At 41.2% G+C, this 25,287-nt stretch overlaps 1 protein-coding gene across 2 annotated transcripts in view; it reads right to left on the reverse strand.

The window, feature by feature from the left end:
• The window catches only part of Pard3b (par-3 family cell polarity regulator beta), a 975,885-nt gene that overhangs the window by 293,936 nt on the left and 656,662 nt on the right, over positions 1-25,287 (reverse strand). For both annotated transcript variants that reach the window (XM_038339874.2, XM_042055538.1), the window contains exons 17-18: positions 2,683-2,889; positions 1,927-2,164 (exon numbers count right to left, since the gene is read on the reverse strand). In XM_038339874.2, coding sequence (XP_038195802.1) covers positions 1,927-2,164; positions 2,683-2,889 — 445 coding nt within the window. The remainder of the gene's footprint in view (positions 1-1,926; positions 2,165-2,682; positions 2,890-25,287) is intronic.

The raw sequence follows: 25,287 nt of genomic DNA on the forward strand, positions 1-25,287 counted from the left end.
AGTGTGTTTAAGAGACAGATATTCTGCCGGGCGGTGGTGGCGCACGCCTTTAATCCCAGCGCTCGGGAGGCAGAGGCAGGCGGATCTCTGTGAGTTCGAGGCCAGCCTGGTCTACAAGAGCTAGTTCCAGGAGAGGCTCTAAAAAAGCTGCAGAGAAACCCTGTCTCGAAAAACCAAAAAAAAAAAAAAAAAAAAAAAAAAAAGTGACAGATATTCTAAGGGTTTTACACAATTTTCTTAAATACGTTATTTGTCATCCATAGCAAAGAAGGATGGAGACTGGTAGTTTTGATAGGGAATTATAGAAATAAAGTCATGGAATGGGTACCTCTACCTTACTTCCTGCCCCAACCCACTTCCCGTCCCGCCTAAAAGAAAAGAAAAGGTACAAGAAAATCCTAGAATTAGGAAGTGACTTTGTAAACTCTTCTGCTTTGTGAGTAGCAAACATTTTCTGATCTCCCTGGACCTAAGCATGACACCATGCTTGAGGGAGTCTGGCACGTCCTAGGTAGGAAGGCAAACTGGTGCCCGAGAGAAGTCTCGGGGAGCAAGGCTGGTATGACATCCATGTGGTAGGGGGCGGGGAAGGGAAGAAATGGGAGCAACTGCACTTGAGTGATGTTGGAGGATGGATGATGGCAAAGGCTGGGTAGGGGCTGCTGTAGCTACCAGAGTTAAGCTTTCTCTGGCTCCATCTAAGAAGTCTAGACAGATGACGACGACGACGACGACGACGACGACGATGACGACGACGACGATGATGTCACCGCCGCTGCGCCTTTGATGCTCAGGTCACTGTTGCGGGAGCTCCTTCCGCTCCTTCAGCCAATAGTTACTGAGATACCAGCCCATTGGGGCGTGGTCTCTCCGCCCACCTAAGGGCTGGCCAATCAAATCGGCCAGGCAGTTTTTTTTTTTTTTTTTTTTTTTTTTTTTTATTAACGAATGAAATCAACACAAACAGAAGACTCTCCTACATCAGGTCACTGCCTTCTCTCACCATCTAAAGGTAAGGGGATTCTATACACACTACCCAAGGTAAGCCATCCTCAGGAAGTCAGCCATGGAAATGATTTCCACCAGCGGCAACTGTTATAATGAAGGGCTTCCTCACGAACAATCCACAGAGGTGTTCATGAAGGAGCCCTGGTAGTCAGTTTGTACCACCCAAGCCAGTTAAAACCTCCTCCTTCCCGTGCACATGGCTCCACAGACAGGGAAGTTATGCCCGGGGACAAGGGTGTATTCTAGTTACATTGAATTAGCTGTGCAAGCCTCTGACCAAATGACCAGAAATCAGTCAGATCACTGGGAAACCGGAATGAGGAGAGATAGCTTCTGCAGAGTGTTTTTGGAGGGCATCGGTAAAGAAGAAACAGGATGTATTCTGACTGTGTACTGCCTAGTGCTCATGGCTGCCGAATCTACCACACACGGCATCTCATCTTCCAGGCCCATGGGGCCCACAGGAAGGAATGATGCTAGCCTCAGTCTGAAAGAAGTAGAAGGAAGATGTGTGAAACTTACGACGGAGATGTGGAAGATCATGGATCAAGACCAGGATCATACGGCCCTCATTGCAGGGCCATCTCTAGTGCACCAGGAGCCACAGGATGAGATATAAGCTAGTCTTTTGTTTTCACCGTGCACAGGGACACACAGGGAACACTTCCTCTGCCCTACTTGGCACTGGCCTCTTAACAACAAGCTTGTGACCGCTGACCCTCATCATCACAGTCTTCAGGGGACACCCAAAAGGCTTTCTGTGCTTCCTTTGCAAAAAATAAAAACCAGAGTCATAGCCTTGATTTTTATGAGTATAACTGAAGATGAGAGAACACTTGAACCTTTTTCAAGAGCATACACAAAGGAGTGATTTAGCTGGGAGAAGCAAAGCCAAGGACTTGCGCAGCCGGCCCTTACCTCAGCATGGCACCAAATCCCTTCCTCTTCATTTTCCTCTCTGGGTCTTCACTCTCCTCTTTCTGCTTTTTTTCCTTGATTTTCAGCTTCCCCTTTCCCTTTTTCTTCTCCTTCTCCTTTGTTTTTTTGACTTTCCTGCCTTTATTTTCCATATTGTCTAGTTCGGGGTTTCCCTGAGGGGCAGACTCACAATTCAGAGCTCCATGGCCAGAGTGAGAGCTCTTATCAGAGAGACCGTCTGTAGAGAGAAAAACCACTGTCAGTGGTCGGGGTACTTGTGGTTAGGATATATATATCCTATCAGAGAGACCAAATGCCCACATGCTGGGAAACAAACAGGGTGAGTTTTCTTCCAAGAGAGGTTTTTTTGAGTATAAATATAGCCCACTACTTCTATGCAATTAATGCACACACTCCTCTAGTTGATGTTGCTTTTAATGATTCAAATAAGAATGCCAAGAAATGCATGCTTAGTGCTTCTGCCCTAAGGGTAAATGACAGTTGGTCCTTTTAGGGACATGAAAGAGAACATTTTTTTTTCAGTTTGCACTGTGAAATAAATTGCACATTGCATTCTCCAATCCCATGTTCGTTAAGCCAAAGGGCAAAACATATCGGGAAAATGAATTACTTTTAATATCAAAAATATAATTGTGATACTTAAATCATTTTTTTCAGTAGTTAGTGCAATTCTCACTTATGACTTGCAGATGCTAATGAGAGGAAGGACCCACTAAAGGGGGCAAACGGCCCTACCAGCTTCTGCCTCTTCCGGCCCATCGTAAGATTTGTCAATGGCCGCTCTGAAGCTCTCGTTGCAGCCCCGGCCTCGCACCATGTGTGGTCTGGGTCTGTGGAAGGGCAGATCAGTCTTCCTGACTTCAGCCACTGCCGTCTGCAGGCTCTCCAAGGAACTGGACTTCTTCAAACCCAGAGTTGGACCAAAATCTTTGCTTGGAGAGTCTGGAAGCAAAAGGGTGAAAGGTCAGCCCTCCAGCACTGCACTATAGTGAAAATACATGTTATTCTAAGACTGTTTCTTCCCTGGAAGGTTCGAAAAGAGGGTGTTAAATTAGTAAACATTGCTGGCTAAACTCCAGCTTGGCCATTAGTTTTGGTCATCTTGGGGAAGGGAATGGATTGACATCTCTGAACCTCAGTTTCTTTTTGTACAGCTGTGGTAAGCTTTTAGATGACACTATTCAAATCTGGTTAACACATGGAATTTTATATGCATGTATAAATATACATATATTATATATATATATATATATGTATAAACACATAGGTACACACGCATATGAATTTGAAAAGTTACTATCTACAGGTTACATGTTTGAGAGTATATACACCCATGTGCACACATATGGACAGAGAGGGAGACAAACTCTATGTAGACCAGAATGGCCTCGAACTCAGAGAGATTTGCCTGCTTCTGCTTGGGTGGCGAGGATACAGGCATTCACCACCACTCCCAGCCAGAGGCACACAAGCTCATAGTGAACCTAGCACAGTAAGTGTTCCGTCTGTGAACTCAGCCTTGCCTTCTCATCCACTGTACCTGGAATTACTGCCAGAGTTGTTCATTTGATTGGCCTAGAAATCAAGGACCATTAGTGGTAAGGATTTTCATAATTAAATTCTTTACATTATCCTAAAGATGATTAATGCATGGCGAATGAGATTTATTTAGTCTGCAAATAAAGCAAAGCAAGCAAGGAAAGAGATTCTCTCTGTGCCGCTGCTGCAGGTGGATTTCAGTGTGGACCCCAGGGAAGTGCCTCTTTTTAATTTTATTTTTTGTGGGTCTGAACTTTTAATATAATTTTGTTGTTAAAATACTCAGAGGCTTAATACAGCAACTGTTGACTTCAGCTTCTTTGTAAAGAATGGAAAAATCACAAGAAGATGGTGGCTTTATTCTTAGTAAAACAGAACAACCTATCAAAGAGCCAGTCATGTACAAAGAAAAGCTAGAACTACAACAGAAATTCAGAAAATCCACATTCAGAGACAAGTGGTTTGTATCGTGACAAATTAATAAGTGCAGAGCGGAGACGTAGAACCTAAGGGGCTTTCAGGGCCTAGCTTTTGGCGCTCACTATCTTCTTGGGCAGTTTGCCTGCCCTCGGCCTGCCCTACTCCACTGCACTCCTTGACCTGCACTCTTGCTTGAGCTAGTCTCCTTATCATCAATGACAAGATTAAGTGATAGAAATACTAGTAGCCAAATGGCCACTTAAAAGATAAAAAAGGATTCCATTAAAGCTTTTGTCTTGGCAGCCAAGCTGTTCCCCACGTCCTCACTGCTGCCCTCCAGGAACCAGGAAGACTTTTCATTGAGACTGGCATCACTGGAAATGATGGACTCCACAGACTGTCCATGCATGGGGCATGAGCATGTACGGAGCATTGTGTATGTGGCAACTTCAATGCACGCCACACCCTAAGGCATTTAAGGACGAAAACAAGTAACGCGTTAAACGCGTTAAAGTGACCCCGTTCAGCTCCCCACTGGGCACCGAGCAGAGGCAGCCCCATCGCAGCCCCTGCCACCCACTTTTCACAACCTCAAGATGTGTTCTGCAGCTGCCACCTACTTGATTATGGTCAAGGTTCTTAAGCCGACCCACATTTTCCTCATCTCTGAAATGGGACTTTTAGTCTAGACGAGCCCTGGAGCCCACCCAGCTGAGCCAGCAAACTGTGACAACTGCATTATTGCCTTACGGCTTCACCTTTAACTGACAAGAAGCAGCCTCACACCGTGAACAATACACACGACGACAATAAACACCACATTTTATAGATGACAGTGCATATTTAATAAAAGAAACTGAGAAGAGACTGAGAAAAATACAAGGAAATTCAGGAACAAATTGTAGGTGCTATTTGCAAGCATAAATACCAAGGCCACACTTCTGTTAAATCCAGAAAAAGGCACTTTTCCCCAATTCACAGCAAGGAAGGATAGCTGGGGAAAAAAATAGAATCAAGAAAGACCATTTCTGACAAGGAAAACGAGATAATAGAGGTTTGGGAATATTGAAACAACAGAAAGAGCTTTAGAGTTTTCAGAAAATATTTTTTAGCATCAATCCCTAGGGATGTCTGGCATAAGACTTGGTGAAAATATGAACAAAAAGAGCTAACTGAGAAAGCCTAGATCTTCTGTCAACAACAGCAGCCATCTTTTATTTATTAATTGCCACTCGGGAGATTATATTAGAGCCCAAACTGTAAGCATTCACATCAACCTTTAGCAATAAATTCCAGGGAACTTGAAAGTGAATAAATCATCGGAGATATGAGGCATGTTATCTAAAAAGAGCCTGCCTACATCTCAGGAAGAAGTTCTGAGCAGGAACAAATGCACGGCCACTGATTCTAAGAGAACTCGGGGGGGGAAAGAGTCAAGGATTTTGTAAGATTGGCAGAGCTGACAACTGACGAGCATGTGCCTGTGTGCGTGCACACATGTGCTTCCTGACGGGAAACTGCAAGGGATGCTGGGCACCATTAGACCCTAAGACACATAGTACAACTAAAATCAAAAGGTAAGGCTCAGTACTGGACCTTTACTTTGAGAGAGACCAGGGTTCTCCTCTTGGAAAAAAATAATTCTATTCATTCCTAGGAGTAATCAGAAGGAAGAAATGGAAGAGACACTAATCTTAGATTTTTGAGCCCTCAAACTAGAAAGGCCCCTTTAAGGAGCTGCAGGTGCTCTGACCCAGGCTGGATCTTCTGGAGCTGGGGGACTTTGCCATAAATCACCAGACCCCTGTGTATTCTTCACACTAGGTCAGAGTTACCAGCATGGGAGGTGTCAGCTGGTGGGTGTCAGCACTAAGACCCACCAAATCTCTTGGAGAAAAGTGCCCTATCAGGAGGAGAACTTTGTGGAGCAGGAGGGATCAAAATCCCTCTTCCCCACCCATAGCCTCACCAATGTGGGTTTAGGCTGACAATGTGCAGGAAATTTTACAGCTTTCAGGATGAGCTGGTTCCCACTCTATTTCAGGCCTCACCATTTACACACAGAGATGAAATTATTTTTCCCAGGCTCCCTTGAAAAGTCGAGGTCTCCTTGAAGGAATATATAAAATGAGCAATTTATCAAAATCAAAACCTCAGCTATTCAAACCCATTGAAGTCACCCCCAAATGTGATGACTCTTCACATTTTCCTTTGTGGTTGAAGTGATGGAGGCTGTGGCCGATTATAAGCAATTGTCTGGGCCAGTGATCTATGGATGCCAGGTGTTATTCGTCATGGACTGGACCTTGTCCAGATTTGAACACTTGCTGTCCTATTTTGAGTATTCACAGAAGTAATTTGTAGTTGAGTGTTTGATGATTTCCTGGCCATCTAGGGCTAGTTGCAAATGCCAATCTTTACAGCAAAGTTTTCATTTTTCAGACTTCTCTATCAGGTGGCCATGGTCTTTAGCTTTTAATGAACTTCTTTCTGTTCCCTCACACACATGAACTTGACACACATGGACATCATGAAGGAAATGAGAGATTTATGAGGAATATTAAAAGAAAGCATTTAGTTAATAAAAAATAATTCCTGGGAAGTTATAATAAAATATTCTGAACACATTCACTTGCATTCTTCCAGAAAAAAAAATACAGAATCAAAACAACCTCAAACTAAAACCAGATAGAGTCATCAGGATGGATGGCTGTTTATGTCTACACAAGACAGTTACATTACACCATCTAAGGCCCAGGGAATGGCCAGGTGGGGGTAGCGTAACAGCCGTAAGTTATGGGAAATGGCTCTGAGCTGTTATCTGAGCTAGACACGGCCACTGTACTCATGACCTCACAGAAGCTATGGGTATTTGCACTGGGTGTGTGTAAGCATGGATCAGGGGCTTTCGCTTTTACTACTGAGCTATTTGTTACTCCTAAGCTCAGGAAAAGGGGAGTCACTAGCCTTCACCTTTGTGCCCACTGATGACCACACTAGATTCTAGTGGATAGTTCTGGCACAGTGGTCATACAGAGGGCCTTGATTAAACTAAACGGGTCACAAAACAAGCAAGAGTCAGGAGGTGGGGAAGGAAACTGGTAAGGGTAAGAAGTTGGTAGGGGAATGTAGAAGAGAGTGTGGGAGAGCAATCAGAATACATTCTATACATGTATAAAATATTGAAATAACACAGCTCACCAATAATATATATGTAGTAAAATAAAAAGGAAGCATATTTGAAGGAGCTGTGTGGTCATTTTTCTCATGAAGAAGTGCCGCAGCTCAGTGAAGGACTGCCTGTAGAGTTTAGTTCTCTGACGAGCTGCTCGCAGTAAAACGGCAGATCTCACCTACGGAGCAGGCGAAGGATCCAGGACACAAAGGCATTTGGCCTTTCTTTATTATTAAAGTGCATGGGTGCACGGATTAAAGGACTCATTTGGAGGCCAAATAACCTAATACAAGTGGCAAAGTTTCCTATCTAGAAAATTAGATCCCTGAATTCCACCTAACCTTTCTTGGCCTTGCCGAAGGTGAATTCTTAGCCCAGAGAAACAGTTGGTGCTTAGGATAGAGCTGGAGGAACAGGCAGGTGTGGGGAGTCAAGACACACAGATGCCCTCCCTGGATTCAATGCTATGAGGTTCATGTTTTACTGCCCAGGTAAAAAAGCAACATTCCAAAACAGATTCTTCAAACTTGGAGAATTTTTTACTCTAGCTTCCTAGGTAGAGACCCCCCATGTCAATCCACACAGTGTGAGCCTGAGGACCCCTGACAGGGACTAGTTTCTGATGGAGAATGGCTACTGGCTTCTAAACGGCTAGTGATTTAGAGAACAGAGAATAGAACTGTCCAGAGAGATGTGGTCTGCAGTGAACACTCACAGGAAAGCTGGAGGCAACTCACGTGTCTGACTGGTGTAGGAGGTCCTTCTGTATTTGTGTTGCCTTCATTGGTTATTAAAGAAACTGCCTTGGCCTAGTTGATAGGGTGGAACTCAGGTAGGTGGGGAAGACAGAACAGAATTCTGGGAAGAAGAACAGAGTCAGGAAGACGTCATGATTCTCCTGCCCAAGACAGATGCTGGTTAGACTCATGCCGGTAAGCCACAGTCAAGTGGTGATACACATTAATGGAGATGGGTTAAACTAATATGTGAGAGTTAGTCAATAAGAGGCTAGAGATAATGGGCCAGGCAGTGTTTAAATGAATACAGTTTCTGTGTGGTTATTTCGGGTGTAAGCTAGCTGGGTGGGACAGAACAAAGGGCCCCTGCGCTCCTTACAACATCTGACTCTGCCTGAGACCCTGAATTATTCATCTCTCTGTGCCTCAGTTTCCTCATCTGTCAGATGAGAATATGGCAAGATCAGGACAATCTTGGTGCATGGTGAGTTCTCATTAAGTATTTAGGTTAATTATGCCATTGTTACCCTGCTGCTATGTCTCTACATCTCAAATTAATCTTGCCCTCGTGCAATTGAGTAAGTTCACACCACCAATGAATTCTTAAATGTGACCATGTCTTCCACAAGATGAAGAAAAAGACTTCATAAGGAATTTCTATCTTGAATTTTAAAAATCACAACTAAAAGTGACATTTTATATATATATGGTATATTGTATGTGTGTGGTGGAAGCACGTGATTGTGCAAGTGTTCACACCTATACTCAATTGGTATTCTTACCTACTGAGTCATGTGCACAGCTCAGAACTTACCTTTTAATAAACAACTCTTCATATTCTTTCTTTTGAAATAGGACTATATATTCATTCGTACATCTCATAGAGTGGATATAGTTAGTAAGATTAATAGTGGCGACTTCGGTGCCCTACCCCTTAGGCTATAATCATTTAATTAGTCTCAGATTTCATTGGCAATGTTTAAACTTCCAACTCAAGCATTAAAATCACACAATAGAAGAAAGCCTAACCCAGAAGAGCAGTAATCGGGTCTTCCATTATTGATGAAACTTCTTAAATGCATTTTTATTAAAAATAAGAAATTATTTGAGAAGGTATTCACTTTTAGATACGTGGTAAGTTGTTTTTCCCTCCTTGGTGCAAATGTTATAATTAACATTATATTAGTGTTTATATATTTATATGTATGAAATATATAACCTATGACTTCTATATCTAGTCATCACACACATAAGTGTATAATAAAAACAACAAATAATGTACTAATTTGATGTCTCATCTTGTCTTTGCTGGAATGGTGGTCTGCCCTCTCTGGATCTTAGGAAAGTGTGGTGATTATGGATTCCCTAGTATAATGTTTTTCTGCAGGTTGGTGTGTGGCAGAGAGGAGTAGAGATGTGCTAGGAGAAAACTGAGAAGGGCTGTGGGGAAGAGATGGATCCTGTCCACACTAGGAGGCAGGGGATTCTGGAGTTGGAGGTGTGGTGGGAGAATGGGCTCCTGCAAGTGGGCTGCAGTAGGACAAGAATCTGGAGAGACAGAGATGAGAGGGCTGATGAAGCTGCAGTCTCCAGTGAACAGGGTTGAGGTGGGAGGAGGGTACCTGCAAGCAGGCTGCTGCAGGGCTAAGGTGAGAAGGGAGAAATCACAGTGGAGAATAGGAAGACTACTGAGACTCGTCTACCTGGTCCCAGCCTGGCAGTCACTGGTAGACAGTCTTTCTAGGTATCAGGGACGACACAAAGAATAGGATGGGGTAGAAGAGAAGACTGAGAGGGTCTACAATGTGAAGATTCCAATAACGACAACCCTCAAAGTACTTACTGAAGATAAAGTTAGAGATCCGCCATAGTGCATTAGAGATAGGATTAAAATTACAATGTTTTCCAGGAGTCTCAACACGAAACTGGAGAAAGCCAAAGATTTGTCAAGATGGTTTGCTCTCATTACCAATTTGGCCTTGCATTATTATGAGCAATGAACTTAGGCAAACATCGAGAAACACTTTCCTGGTTTCATAGGGAGCTGTGATGTGAAATTAATAGCCTTAAAGCTCTACAAATGAAGAATTATTATAAATTCCAAGTAGGAAGTCACGATAGTACTTTACTCTCCCATATATTCTACTTTATCTTCCATTTTAGACTACATTTACTGAAATTTTTGTGTATTTGATTTTTCAGTGGATTCCCTAGAGGCAAAACATCTTCTGTGCTTTAATAGATATCATTGAAGACCCATTAGCCTTGAAAAAAATTCTCCATAATCTCCAAATGTATAATTTCCCAAATTATGTTATCTGTGCTAACTGTGTCCATAATGGGTCTAATTACCTTATTTCCTATCTCGGTATTCCAAATATTGATCATCAATCCAAGCTTATCACAATGCCCTGCTCCCTATTCATTACCTTGAGGCAAAATGCAATCTGGATTTACATTATCTGCTGTCATTTGGATCTCAGTTCTCTTACTGGCAATTTCCAAGTTCTGCAAGAGCAGAGGTTGCTTTTCTTAGTCTCACAAATCCCAGAATCTTTTATCATTCCCTGAAACTCATGTCCAATGTTCAATAATGAACTTCTTATTATGATTCATTCATTTGCACAATTTCTTCTACTCTGTCTCTAAACACTATCTATTTTAAAGTAAAAATATTCAGAGAAAATATGGGACAATTTTGTGAACAAATACTCCTTTGATTATGAGGATGGGCATGGCCCTTTAAGTGACTTTTAATGTTTGCATAAGACTGCTATATACTTGAAAATCTTTCCCTCAAGTTCCTTCTTTTAAATCAACAGTCAAGATCTTAGGCTATTATGAGGTGTTTTGTTGTTGCTGTTGTTTTTTTGAGGACTAAAATTAAGGTCAACAAATATAATGAATAGTTAATTCATTACACATACAAAAATGCCACATTTTTAATTTCTGTGTTACAGATAAGAAATCTAATCCATGATTCAATCCAAAGGAGCCAATTTATTAAATATGTATGTATGTATGTATGTATCTATGTATATCATCCATCTATGTATCTATCTATGTATCTATGTATGTATCTATCTATCTATCCATCTATCTATTTCTACCTATGTACTTATTTATCATTCTACCATCTGCCTGTCTAAAACTGTACCAGATAAAGCAACTGAAGAATACAACTTCTTCAATATACCGATTGTTTTCATGTTTTCCTTTTCTTCCTGTAAGCTTTCCTGAACTTTAAACATACCCACATAGGCCTGTAAAATAATAACCTATTCCAAAATCAAGGAACCAGTATTGATCTCTGAGAAGGGTAATGTTGCTGTTTTAACAAAAATATTTCTTTATTATGAAAGTAGAGGTGATAAACAAGCTCATTTCAAGGTCAAACAATCTGGTATTTCCTATGCATGAAGCTGGAACTGCGGCTGCCACCTAACTTCTGAGCCTGGCTGGCTGGTGGTGTATCCCCAGGTGAGATATGCACTCCATCAAGGATGAATGTTAGAACGAGAACACAAAGGTACGGGGGAGGGGTGGGTGGGCTAAGACATTCTGATGTCCTTCAGCGCAGGGAGATTTTCTAGCTGGAGAAGCCCCCTCTAGTGCTTCATTTCCTCGGAGCCCTCATACAGCATCTGTTCTTTGTTAGCACAACCTCCCCACCCCTGACAGCTCCTTCCTGTCACTTTCAACGATTTAATATCTCCCACTCCACCGGTAACTACTCACTCATCTCTGTATTTGCCTTTCTTTTAGCGCTGGTCATTCCTTCCCTTCCTTCTTTCTCCCATCTCTTAGCGTGCACTTTGGTCGCATTTTTATAACCAGCAGGAGAACAGCTCTGTCCTCCAGCACCCCCCTTGTCTACCTTAGCGGTGGGCTTTCCACTCGGAGCGCAGGCTCCCCTTTCTCTTCTTACTCTTCTGTGCTTCCACTGCACATCTCTCTTCTGCTTTTGATTATTGAGTGTGTTATGTCTTTATGTGGGCTGTGTACCGCAGCACTGCAAAAGCACACTATAAAGAATACTAATACAGTTCTAAGGCCTTAGCATAACTAGAAGTCCATATGTAACTGATTTGTAAAAGGTATTCTCACAAAAGCATTTTAAGACATACAAGTATGTTTGTGTTGTGTGTGTGTGTGTTTAAGTTTTTATTAGTTCTTTCAGAATTCTATAAAGTGGTTACTTGATCATGTGTGCCCTTACCACAACTCTCCCAACCATTCCCTATCTGCCCCACTGTGTGCGTACCAAACCTATGGGTGCTGCCTAGATATTCCTGGATACATGGCCTACTACTGAAGCGCTCTGAAGGAAAAATGTACTCTCTTTCTCCCAGTAGTTCACAGCTAGTGTGAGACGTCACTCCCACCTCCCCTACATGCTGCAGTTTAGTCTGGCTTGAGCCTGAACAGGTCTTGCACATGCTATTATAACCACACCAAATCCACACAAGCAACTCTGCTGTGTCTGGAAGACTCTGTTTCCTTGTGTCATCCACCTCTGGCTCTTAGAATCCTCTCAACTCCTCATCTACAGTGATCCCTGACCTTGGGAGGAGTATGCAGTAATGTAGTATACGTGACCCATTTAGGGGTATATGTATTTTTAAAGGCTAAACATTATTCTTACACTTAAAAATATTTCTCTGCTTTTTATATTTAATTCAATATAAGTATAAAAATAATCTCATCAGAATCTTGCTTACTCTTCTTTATAGAAGTGGTAGAAAATGAGAATTTTTAGTTTTGTGCTAGCATGAATCAAGAGTTCTCTATAAGCATACTTTCGGTGATATTTCAATTTAATGTAAAAATGTGAAGTCAAAATGAAGTCAGCCAGCAATATTTACTCAGTATTCTGCGGCTCAGGAATGTGTGTGCTCCGAAGATGATGGTAAAACACGCACAATCGTAACTAATACTGCCCATTGCACTGCAGATTGCCAAGTTCTTATACAAAGACCACATCATGCCCAGTTGACTCCATTCAAATCCAACCACTCGTTGATGAAAAGCAGAAAGGAGAGAGGAAGGAAAGGTAACTCTTATGAGAGCGTGTCCTCCGGGGAGCACTGGAGCTCTGGGAAAAGGATGCACTGCTCTCAGTGAGAGTGTGTCCTCTGGGGAGCACTGGAGCTCTGGGAAAAGGATGCACTGCTCTTAGTGAGTGAGAGTGTGTCCTCTGGGGAGCACTAGACAAAAGATGAACTGCTCTCAGTGACAGTGTGTCCTCCGGAGAGCACTGAAGTACTGGGCAAAGGATGAACTGCTCTCAGTGAGAGCGTGTCCTCCAGGGAGCACTGGAGCACTGGACAAAAGATGAACTGCTCTCAGTGAGAGTGTGTCCTCCAGGGAGCACTGGAGCACTGGGCAAAGGATGAACTGCTCTCAGTGAGAGCGTGTCCTCCAGGGAGCACTGGAGCACTGGACAAAAGATGAACTGCTCTCAGTGAGAGTGTATCCTCCAGGGAGCACTGGAGCACTTTGCAATGGATGCACTGCTCTCAGTGAGTGAGAGTGTGTCCTCCGGGGAGCACTGGAGCACTGGAAAAAGATGCACTGCTCTAAGTGAAAGCGTGTCCTCCTACCACACCCTCACATGATGGAAGTGCCTGTCTTCCTGTACACCTGGCCAGACCTATGTTCCTATTCTTTCAGCCAGACCTGGTTCTGCTCATGCACCAATGAAGGTGAGTGTGTCTCTCTCAAACAAGGTGACCCACGGAGCCAGGTTTATAACAGCTGCTCAGCTGGAGACCACTGTCTCATCAGTACAGATACACATATATCCCTATGGGCTTCCCAACTTCGGCTTTTTAGCCTCTTTCAAACCCTTTGACTATTAACTCTGCAGTCACTCGGAAATCCACACACACACACACACACACACACACACACACACACACAATGAAGTGAATGTGTAATCAGACAGTTAATATTAGTAATTAAGGTTGGAATAAAAGAACCTGGGTTTCCCTTGGGCATAGTTACCAAGGAAAATGTGAATATTACAAAATTAACTATCCTGAAATTGCTGTATCTTGTGAAGTTTTGGAAAAACTAAACATGCTTGCCTATGTTCCTGGCACAACACACTTATGACAGGTAGGATGCCACCAGTCTTAAACACAAGACACCTTATATCTGAGTTTTGATTAAATAAACTTTTGCCTGCTTGAACCAGCAAGAACTGAAATCTAAACTATGATAAATTTAGAGAATTTTCTGTGGCGTTTGGGCTGTACTTGTATTACGGTTCATAAATGTCAGAACCACCACTTGGCTCCCTTCCAATTTCTTAAGTCCTCTGAGAGTGCAGACTTGTGAACCCCTATACCCACCAAGCTACTTGACGCAGGACTGACCTGGACTCCCCTGAAGCTAATATTCTTCCCATGTTCTGTGATGCTTTACAAAGCATACATGGCCAATTCCAGGTACACAGCAAACCAAATATATACACCAACAGACAGCAAAGAATTCCTGGAGGAATTGTGTGAGAGCAAAGGACACGCTCCACTGTCTGGGCATATACTCACTATATACAGTACTGAGTTTTGTAAGGATTATTCCATATGAGTATGTAATATACTTTGACTATAACCCCAAACTACTTTTTCTCTCCCCTCAAACCTCCAAGTAGTCCCTTTTGCTACCCTGGGCAGTTTTGTTTTTATTGTCATGTCGTATATCACATATACATATGATTTCACATATGTATGTAAAATCTAGGGTTCATAAATGAGACAAAATGAATGATGGCTCTCTTTCTGACTTTTATTTAATTCACTTAATACATTTTTCTCAACCTTCTGAATGCTGTGACCCTTTAATAAAGTTCCTTACATTGTGGTGACCCCAAACCATTAAATTATTTCCATTGCTATTTTGTAACTATAATTTTGCTACTGTTATGAGTTGTATTGTAAATATTTGTGTTTTCTGTGAGAGGACCCCCAAAGGGGTGGCAACCCACAGGTTGAGAACCCCGACTTAATATAACTATCATACATGCATATACATTCCTATGCTGATATAATTTTGTTCTTCTTTATGCTGGAACAAAATTTGATTTTGTACATGTACTCTACTTTCTTTGTTTTTCTGTTAATAGACATCTAGGTTGGTTCCATACCTGACTACTGTGAGTAGCGCTGCAATAAACATTGATGTGCTGGTACCTCTGCTATACAGACTTCAACTGGCTTGGAGACCTTCAAGTGGATACCTAGCAGTGGTATAGCGAGGTCACAGGACAGACAGGTCTATCTTTAGTCCTCTAAGAAATCTCTGCATTGACCTCCCTGTGCAGCCACTGATTTATCTTCTCACCAGTGATGCAGAAGGCTTCGTTTCTCTTGAGTCTTCGCCAGCATTTGCTGCTAGCTTCTACTGACTGCAGTCCTGACTGAGGGAGGGACGGACGGACTCTCCCCGTAGTTTTAATTTGCATTTCCGTGGGGACTTAGTGAATGCTTGACACCTTTTCAGCTTTGTGTGCCTCGTCTTTTGGGAACTACCTGCTCTTTTTTAGCTTATTGATTGAGTTGTATGATTTCGTAGCATTCAGTTTTCCGACTTCCCTGTATTTTTTGTATGTGGTTCCACAGTTAGAGAGGTAGTTCTTGAAGATTTCCTTTCCTTCTAGATGCTGTCTCTTCACTAGATGCTTCCTTTGGGTGGGCGCATTTTGATTTATCGTAATCTCATTTGTCAGTTGTTGGCATTATTTCCTGAGCTCTTGAAGTCGTTTTTCAGAAAGTCCTTGCCTAACTGTGTCTCCAAGATTTTTCCACTATTTCAGAGTTTTAGGTTTTGCACCAAGGTCTTTTCCCATTTGGAATAGATTTTTGTACAGGGAGAAAGGAGGTGTTAATTTTATTCCTTGACATGCAGATGTCCAATTTTTAAAGCAACATTTCTCCAATGTATAGTTTTGACATCTTTGTCAATGAATAGATGGCTACTATTTATTGATCTGTATGATTGTTTTGTGTGAATACTATGCTTTTTTATTTTTATGGATCTTCAGTATAATTTGAACGCAGGTATGGTGACAAGTCCAGTATTTTTCTTTTTGTTCGTTTTTTTATTTGCTTTGGATATCAATAATCCTTGGGGCTTCCATTTGATTTTTAGAATTATTGCCTTCTATTTCTGTGAAGACTGTTGGAATAAATTGAAATATAATGTTTTAAGGTGTGTCTGAACTAGTTTCTGAATTTCATTGATATTTTTTATAATATCTTCATTTTCGCCTCTAATTTTATTTATTTGTGTTTTTCTTTCTGTTAGTTTGGCTAAATATTTATTGCTTACATTTGTTCCTCTTTTTCAAATAACCTATTCTTTGTTTCATTTATTCTTTGTATAAATTGTTTTGTTTCCACTTCCTTAATCCACTTCCTTAATGTCTACTTGATCTCTATTTTCCTTTCCATTCATTGATTTTAAATTTATCGTGGTATTATTTTTCTATAATGTGCATCACTGATTGTTTATTTGAGATTTCTCTGATTTTTTTAAAATGTAGACACTTATAGATTATAAACTTCTTTATTAGGATCCTTTCATTGCATTTCAAAGGTTTTGGTATATTGTATTTTAATTTTTATTAAGTTCCAGGTATTTTAAAACATTACCACCTGGATTTCTCCAAAGGTCTATTTATCATTCAATATTGAGTTTCTCTAACTCCGTGGGTTTGGATGTTTTGTACTTTCTCTTCCTGTTAATGTACAGCTTTATTCCACTATGACCAGATAGAGCGCGGGAAATCATTTCAATTTTCCTGTAATCCTTAAGAGCTGTTTTATGTTCCCTTACATGATCTGTTTAAAAAAAATTGTATGGACCTCCGAGAAAGTGCACACACTGCCGTGCGTGGGTGGGGAGGCCAGGAGACATCTGTCAGGTCTGTTTGTCTATACTCTCACTTATATTTACCTTTTCACTAGAGTTTGATCATAGTCTAGACAGATTATCCTACCTACTGGTGTGAGTGGTCTATTGAAGTCACTCACTATTGCGTTCAGGTTAGCCTGTTTCTTCACAGTCAAGAGTATTATTATTATTATTATTATTATTATTATTAGGTGCACCAATGCATGGCATATACATGTTTAGAATTTGTATGTCCTGTTGATGGATTATTCCCTTAATCAACATGAAGTGATCTTTAAAAATCTCTTACTAATTGGTTTGAAGTCTATTTCGTTGGACATTGGAACAGCAATACTAGCTTGCTTTTCAGTTCCATTTGCTTGAAATGAAGAGCCCAAATTTAAACAAAACAAAGCTGTATTAGTTTCCTGGATTTCTCCAAACTCATGGCAATAATGAGAGCCATGTTATACCCTCACTAGTTAGTCACCTCTTTGGCATTCAGTAACAACTGACACTTTAAAGCAATAGCTTTTACCTCGCAGTTCTGGCATCCACGTCTCCGATCTCCCCAGGAATTAGTTGTGCTAACTTGGAGCCCCTGTTCCCTTATCAGTTATAGACAGAGTTACAGCTCAGCCTTTGTAGGATTTGAAAGATTACCTAACATGGATCTGTGAACATGATGTGTGGCACACAGCAAGTAAGCAACAAATGCCACCTCTTGCCAGTGTGTCTTTAATGAGAAAAATTTACATTCATGGGACCGTGTCTATAAAACCAACATTATGTTAAAGGCGTTTTCTGTTTTCTTATCCACATAATATGGGCCATGGTTATTGAGACCTTTAAAATCTCACTCTTTATTCAAAACCTTTTAGTTTTCTGTCTAAGGCTTCTTAGCACTTGTCAAATGATTTTTCTGCCTTTTTCATTCCTAGTAAGAGCCTAGACAGTTTTTATAAAGAAGTCAAGAGCTTCTGCTTGGGAACACATAAAGGTCTACTTCACTTTTTCACCAAATAAATGACTTTTCCCCTCAGACCAACTTATAACACAATCAACAAAATTAGTAACAGGACAAGGTCATGGACTTTAGGGGTCGCAGGACAACAGATATATCTGTGCACGATATGCTAAGAATGCAGACATTCCCATGGGGGCTGAATGCTGAGGTTGTCTAGGTTCCCGGATTTAAAGGGAGAGTGCTGTGCAATCTGCATTCCTCAGGAAAGCGTCAGGGATGAATTGGGCTTGGCTCTGAGGGTACATTGAACATATAATTAAATAAGAAACACAACCTTTATGGTGCATAGGCTCTCTGAAAGGGAGGAAGCACTGGAGGGAAAGTGTAGGTAAGCCTCCTGTGTGTAGGCACATGTGGGGGTGGGCTGTGAACAGGACTAAGTAAGCTCCGAATCTGACATGAAGACTACACCTCGGTAAGCAGGCCATCAGAAGCCATCAATCAAGTGGTCTGATCATATTGTTGTTTTGATGGTGATCATAAGACAAATTAAAGAGAGTACTGCTTCACAGAATGGAACTTTAAAAAATTACTTATTTATTTTCATTTTATTGATGTTTTGCATGTATGTATGTCTGTGTGAAGGTGTTGGATGGCCTGGACTGGAGTTACAGACAGTTGCGAGCTGCCATGTGTTTGCTGGGAATTGAACATGGGTACTCTGGAAGAGCAGTCAGTTCTCTTAGTCACTGACACATCTCTCTAGCCCTGAACATGTTCGTATTAAACTGTCTTTTTACTGTTTGAACTTCAGTTTTGTGTCATTTCTCCAAGAACATTTTTAGTGTTGTTATATTCCCCCAACCTCCCAATGAACGAAACTGTTTTGTGCAGTGCACTCTCTGACCCAGAAGGGAAGTCAGCTACTGTGCCCTGGACCACCCAAGGGGCAAAGGGTGCTTTGTGTGTCCCTGAGCTAACAGATTAGATATTTGCCATCCCTAGCTTTCCTTTTGACATAGCTTAGTTGTGACTGTCATGCTCAGACCATTTACTGCTGCCTCTTAGGCGTATTTTTAACTATATTTTGTTATATATGATGATTAATGGGCAGTAAAACTAATAACATGGGGACACACAAAATAAATGAGGTGGCAAATATGAATAGGAAGTTCCACTTAATGTTGTTGTGAAATCTGACAGCATGCTGGAATTTCCCAATAACTCAGCTCAGGGAGTCCTTGCCAGTGGGAAGAGAGGTTACAAGAAGGTGACATTCTATTAATAACTTTCCTCTTGAGGAGCCTGTAATCAGCCTTTCTTCCTCTGAAAACCTTACAGGATTACAGTGAAGGGTCAGGGTCTATGAAACATTGCTTCACTTCCTCCCAGGGAAGAGTCACACAGCCAGTCAGCCTCAAGTGTCCCACTATGCCCCTGTGCTGCTGTCTTCCTTTGCTGTTTCCTATCTGGTATCCCTTACTCTTCCTGGAACAAGCATCTTGGCTTTTCTTGGGGAACTTCACTTCCTCATCTCCATCCAGTGTGTCTGTGTCCCACACATGACTAGTCAGAGGCTTCCACCCTCCTCTTCATTTGTTATTAGGGATCCGAAGCTGCATTTTCATAATAATAAAGCAGAAAGGAAGGAAGCAGAATTACAGGAGATGATATTGATACTGAGGTCCTATATCTAACCATGTGTCTATAGTAGTGATTCTGTGATGATCTGGTACATTAATCACCAAATCATCTTCTTTGCAAAAGCTACTTTTGACCTGATTTCCTTCTGTTCTAACCTAGAGGGTCTTGATTTAACACCTTCTTCTCCACTTATCCATATTACAGCCGAAGTATCTATTTAGGTCTGCCAGGTACGTGGGGAACGGGGAACATTGCTGCCGATGCACCCGAGAGCAGAGCTAATGCCCCTAGGGAAGAGAGCACCGAAAGTTAGACTTCAGTCTGTTTTTGGTGGGTTGTGGTAGAGAAAATTTCCCAATACTAAGTGCTTTATAAAATTGATTTGTTCAGTCTGCTTTTTGACTCCTCTGTGAAGAGAAAGCACAATTCTCTAGTTAATGAATAGTGTGTGCAGACACACAAGCAATACAAAGAGAATAAAATACAAAGAGAAATGGAGTCAGTTCTTGCTACTCTTGCCTATGATGGCATGAACTGGAGGCATGGCTCTGGATTGTAGAAAGGGAAATGGAAACCCAGTTCACTTGGTAGAGTTCACAGCACCCCTAGCTCTCCATAGGAGCCGTTCACAGGCCTTTCAGTGTCTGGAGAGTGTTCATGCTATACCAGCATGCTTCCTCTCGTGGACACTTCTGAACAGCAGAGTTAGGAGCTTGCCTATAAATTCATTGGAAGGAAATGTGGACTAAATTAGTGAAGTGCACTTAACAACAAAGGGCCTGATACAGGAACAATCTTTAAAACCGACTTGGATTGGAAGTGTTGGGATCCCTAGATGTTTAACTTCTATGGGTTTTAGTTTCTTGGTCTAAGTAGTGGGATGATGAAAAAAATGATGATCTTGGTACAAAAAAAGTAGAGTCTACATGTCATGATTATTCTATGTGCTTTTGCATATATTAACCCCATAAAATTTATACTAATATTATCATCATTTTAGAGTTAATGTAATTGAGGTACAGGCAGGTTAAACTACTCAGTAAGTAACGAAGATAACAGTAAAGCTAATCTTGTGGACTTTTCAGTGATCAGGTAAGGTGTCATGTGTGCAGACATGCTGTAAAGTGGGCTTTCTCTAACATGTTGTATGTTGCTGTTAATGGGGGAAGAAGTTGTTTTCTGTGGTAGGCATGAGCTGCACTGGACTTAACATGTCAAAGAGAACACCTGCTTCAGGGAAATCAGTGATCCATATGAAAGTAAAAAATACAGAATCCAAGCGAATAGATACATCAAGATATGGAGGGTACAAGGGTAGGAAATAAGTCTAGGCTGAAAAGGACTCTGAAACACAGCTGCATCACAGACACTTGGGGTAGAATAGACTGTGCGAGCAGCAGTCTGTCACGCGTAGGACCAGCAAGGTCCTCTTGGAAGTGAGGAAGGAGACTAGAGTTGAGATGCAGAGATGCAGCTGATGGAAAGGAAGGGGGAAGAACAGGAAGAGGCTGGAGCTGCCAGATGAACTGGCTTATGACAAATTCCACTGGCAATACAGATGAACGTTTATGACTCCGGCCATAAACACAGTGAAGTAGACACACTTGTCTCTTCCTGAGGACAATGAGCTAGCCATGGGCTTTGCAGGGATACACTATTTCAGGTGGGATTCAGTTCACCTGACACAGAACACATACTACACCCGGACCCCAAAACGGCACAGCAGCTTTGATTTAGCACCTCAGCTAAGACAATGATTAATCTTTATTTAGAATTCTGGAGGCTTTAGACCCTCTCAACAGCGTTTCAGAGAGAGCACTGGCATCTCCCCCTTTATATATGTAGTTTTCTAACACAGGAACCCCACTTCTGCTTTTCAAACTTACAAAGTCATGTTTCTTCTCAGTAATTATTGACAGAAGTGATAAGTGCGTGTGTGTGTGTGTGCGTGCGTGTGTGTGTGTGTGCGTGTGTGTGTGCGTGCGTGTGTGCATACACACTCACAGGGATACTTTGTTCACGGCTGACACTCTCACACAAAAATAAGCAGCTATTATTGTTATTTTAAAGTCAGCTTCTGTAGAAACAATGGGTCATGCTTCTGTGGCCTCTGCCTTGTTCGGGATGAGAAGTTCAGAAGGGGCTTGCGGTGCATCATTAAATAGTTTCTTCCATCATCCAGTAGCTGAGTTATGGGCACTGGAAATAGCCATGGGGGGAAACAAATGTTTATGATGATTTAAAAGACCAATTATAAGCCTCTGCCTTATTCCTTACTCAGCATCCTGCATGGCGTGTAAAAATGATAATGAAAAAACACACTACATTGGAAATTTTAGCTGTGCCGAGTGTCAGTTTTCAGTTACACTTAAAGAATAGAAAACATTAGGAGCCCATTAACGGTTGCAGAGTAATGGAGGCAGAAGAGGATTGTTTTCTATTATTATTATTACTGCCATTAATGGGTCAGAGCCTTCCAAGGGAGTAAAACTGGGGACAATTCAGACACTTTCAATAGAGCATTAACTCTTTCGGGTCAAAGGGGACACATTTAGCGGACTGCTTCAGCCATTTAATAAATGATCCTCTTGTGGCCTCAAAGAATTTATCTCCTGCCTGGGAGTCTTGCTTACGCATTTCTATGTTCTATAGTCTATTCCCACAATATTCTGGTAAGAGAAAAGGTTAATTTGAAGATAATTATTTAGGGAGGGAGGGAATATTTTTTAAAGCAGAAAAACAAAAACAACCCGTCACAATGCATCAGTTGCTGAGTTCATATCTGGAAAGGATAATGAGCCTAGTGAAGTAACAGAATTAAGCTGAAAAATTAGAGGTCTGGGATGGAACGATTTTCTTTCAAGGGAGGTGGTTGGTGAAATAATTTTTCCCTTTGTTCGCTTTGTTCCGTTTGTATGTGACTAACTACTGCTAATCCTGTCTCTTTTCAAAAGTTAATGTCAGCTACTAGAATAATCTGCTTTCTTGATTTAATTGCATAGTTTAACCCCTGACATAACCTTTTAATTCACACCATGACAGCCAACCTTACAGAAAGTTTTTCTAGAAACCTGAGAAACTTCCCCAAGGTAAGGACTGCTTTCCCTCTTGTGGGTGCAGAAGGAGCATTCTGTAAGCATGCATCAAGGGGCACAGCTGCCATACATGGGGACGCGGCAGCATGGACGAGGATTTATCAGTTAATCTGATAAGTTAAACACTGGAGGTGCTACAGTACAGATGTACTTGACACCCCCAAACTGTACACTTAAAAATACAATGGTAGAATTGATGTTATGTATGACTCAGTACAATTCAAAAATGTTAAAGTGGGCTACATGCTTATTTAAAAGGCTGGTATAGAATATCCATTAGACAGCAATGTGGGTGAAGAAAATGCCCAAGTCCATTTTTATTCAAGTCAGGCTGTGGGAAAGAAAACGCTGTAGACTCTTTATTGCTATTTGGTGAGTTAACAAGAACTAAATAAGAATTCCTGGCTTGTGAGAATGCTCGGCAGAAGTCTCTGGCCACAGCAATGTAAGGGCTCTCACTCTCTGGAGGCTTTGATTGTCATATGGCAAGAAAAAGCTGACTTAAGCAATGTGGGACCCACACCTAATTGAGTTCATGTGACTTTTAAAATGTTAGATTACATTAATTGGACAAAGCAACAGGTTCCATTGTGATGTTTTATATATGTATATATTTTACTATCGTCATCCCCTCTATTACCCTCTGCCATCCTTTATACTCATTTATCACTTCTTTATTCCTTATAATCCTTCTTAATTCCCACACTCCTCCCTCTTTTAAATTTAAGGAAAATACCGGATAGCCGCGGCCACGGGTCTGGGCTACTTTGCTTTACAAAACGATCTCCGGCTCATCTGTTTCCTTGCAAACGATTTTACTTCATTCTGCTTCATGGGCTGATAACATGCTACTGTGTCTACGTGTCACACTTCCTTATGCATGGCACCCGGTTGGACACTGAAACTGATCCGTAGCTTGGTTACTGTGAAGAGCACCGTGAGAAGCACGTGTATGCAAGGCCTCCTGCAAGATGACCTGGTGCTTCGGGAAACACACCCCGGAGTAGTGTAGCTCGCCACATGCCTGTTCTAGCTTTAATCTTTTAAGAACCTGTCATATATAGTCATTTCCATGGTGATTTGATTACTTTATAGCTCACCAATTCCTAAGAAAGACTCCTTCTTCCCCCATTCTTCACATCCTCACAAACACGTGCTATAGCTTGTTTCTTGATGATGCTTATTTCAACTAATGAAAGTCTGTTTTTAACAGAAAGATGGTAAAATTCTGATATAACCTTCACTATGTCCAAATTGTTAAGAAGGACTCTCCTTGGTTAGACATTTAAGAAACATTAGTTTGGAAAATAGTTTAAGATCCAAATAAATTGTTTGTTGTCTAAGTCACGGGGCTATGTTTAAAAATTACCCTTAGCAATGAAAATAGGAAGGTCTACAAGGCAAAGTAAAAAGTCCGGTATATACGTTTGGTTATCTTCCCCTGAATGAAACAGAAAATAAAGCTTGAAGAAGGAGAACCTTCCCATTTGTCATTTCTTCACTACACATATTTTTACATAAATTATTTAAGTATGAGTTTATTCATTTCTCTCTCAGTTTTTTCTCTGGTGGTCAAATGATAATTCTTTGCTTGTACAACTTCACTAATTCCATATTAGAGTGTTAGTGCATGATCAAATAAAAAGAGGTCTATGGGTCAAGAAAAGAAAATTTGTTTAAACAAACATCTTTGATGATTAGCAAATGGATAGGGAATTCTCTCCACAGTGCACCAAAGCTACTGGCATAAGTAGGTTAGAGCCAGAAGCCCCACAAGGAGAATTAATTTCTTTTTGCTCTTAACCCCATGGCAAGACATTCTCATATTCTCATATGCATTTCAAGGGTAGTCATTCGTGAGCCTTTCCTTTTCTTCTCTATTTTATAGAAAAATAAGTACTTTTAAGTACATATGATGTGGCCAAGAAGTTCATTACTGAGTTATTCAAAAAAATGTTTTGATTTGCTTGTTAAGACAAAATAGTTTGTCCTCGGAGGACTGGTGAGGATATCTTCACCAGTTAAGCAAGGCATAAAGAGTCTTTCCTAGCTATTACACCACTCTCCTTCGATGCAGTTTTCCTGTATTTGTATGTATTTTTCTATAATAGCTCAGGGAGGAAAGTAAATTTGTTTGTTTATTATCCTTCCATAGATTAACAGTGTACCTGGGACCTTGGGACGGGAAGGTCAGGGAATGTGCAAACATTTCCAGGAGTTGGTCTCATAGTTCACCTTGTCCTTTGGTTCACATGGTGTTCTGATTCCCATTCCCAACCAGTATTCCATCCACACGAGCCTCAGTAAATGATAATTTGCTATAACCAATGTGATGCTTTCTCTCTTCAGATTTGTCCCTCCTGTCCTCCATCTGTCTATGCCATCCTGGAACCCGACACGTTCCAAACTGTTCATGGCTTCTCTTTATCCATCCCTTCTCCCCTCTCCAGCAGCCCAGCAGCCACTGTAATCTAAGAAGCCCGAAATATTGTTGCCAGTGGTGACAGGAAGAGCATCAAGCCTGGTGGAGTTCAACTAATAAAAAGGCTTTCACAACGTTTCAGCCGTTGCTCATAAGTAAAGTTTAAATTTATGGCTTTTAAAATACCGAATCTAGAAGGGGTCAAGTTAAATGGCTGCTAGCAATAAAAGGAATCAATACCCCACAGCATCTTGAAACAGCCAGCAAACCAAATAAACACTTCATCCAAATCCACTTGGCCCCAAATTAAAAGAACATAAAATACTGTATTTATTTGGTTTGTTCCACATCCATCAAGATCTTGCTTCTTTAGCTCTTAAAAAAATCCTACCTAAGACAAGCATCAGACGTTGGCTAGCCAAGCGGCCAGTGCAGGACACGTT

Source organism: Arvicola amphibius, chromosome 8 (assembly GCF_903992535.2).
Source record: "Arvicola amphibius chromosome 8, mArvAmp1.2, whole genome shotgun sequence".
In the NCBI taxonomy this organism is placed as follows: Eukaryota; Metazoa; Chordata; class Mammalia; order Rodentia; family Cricetidae; genus Arvicola; species Arvicola amphibius.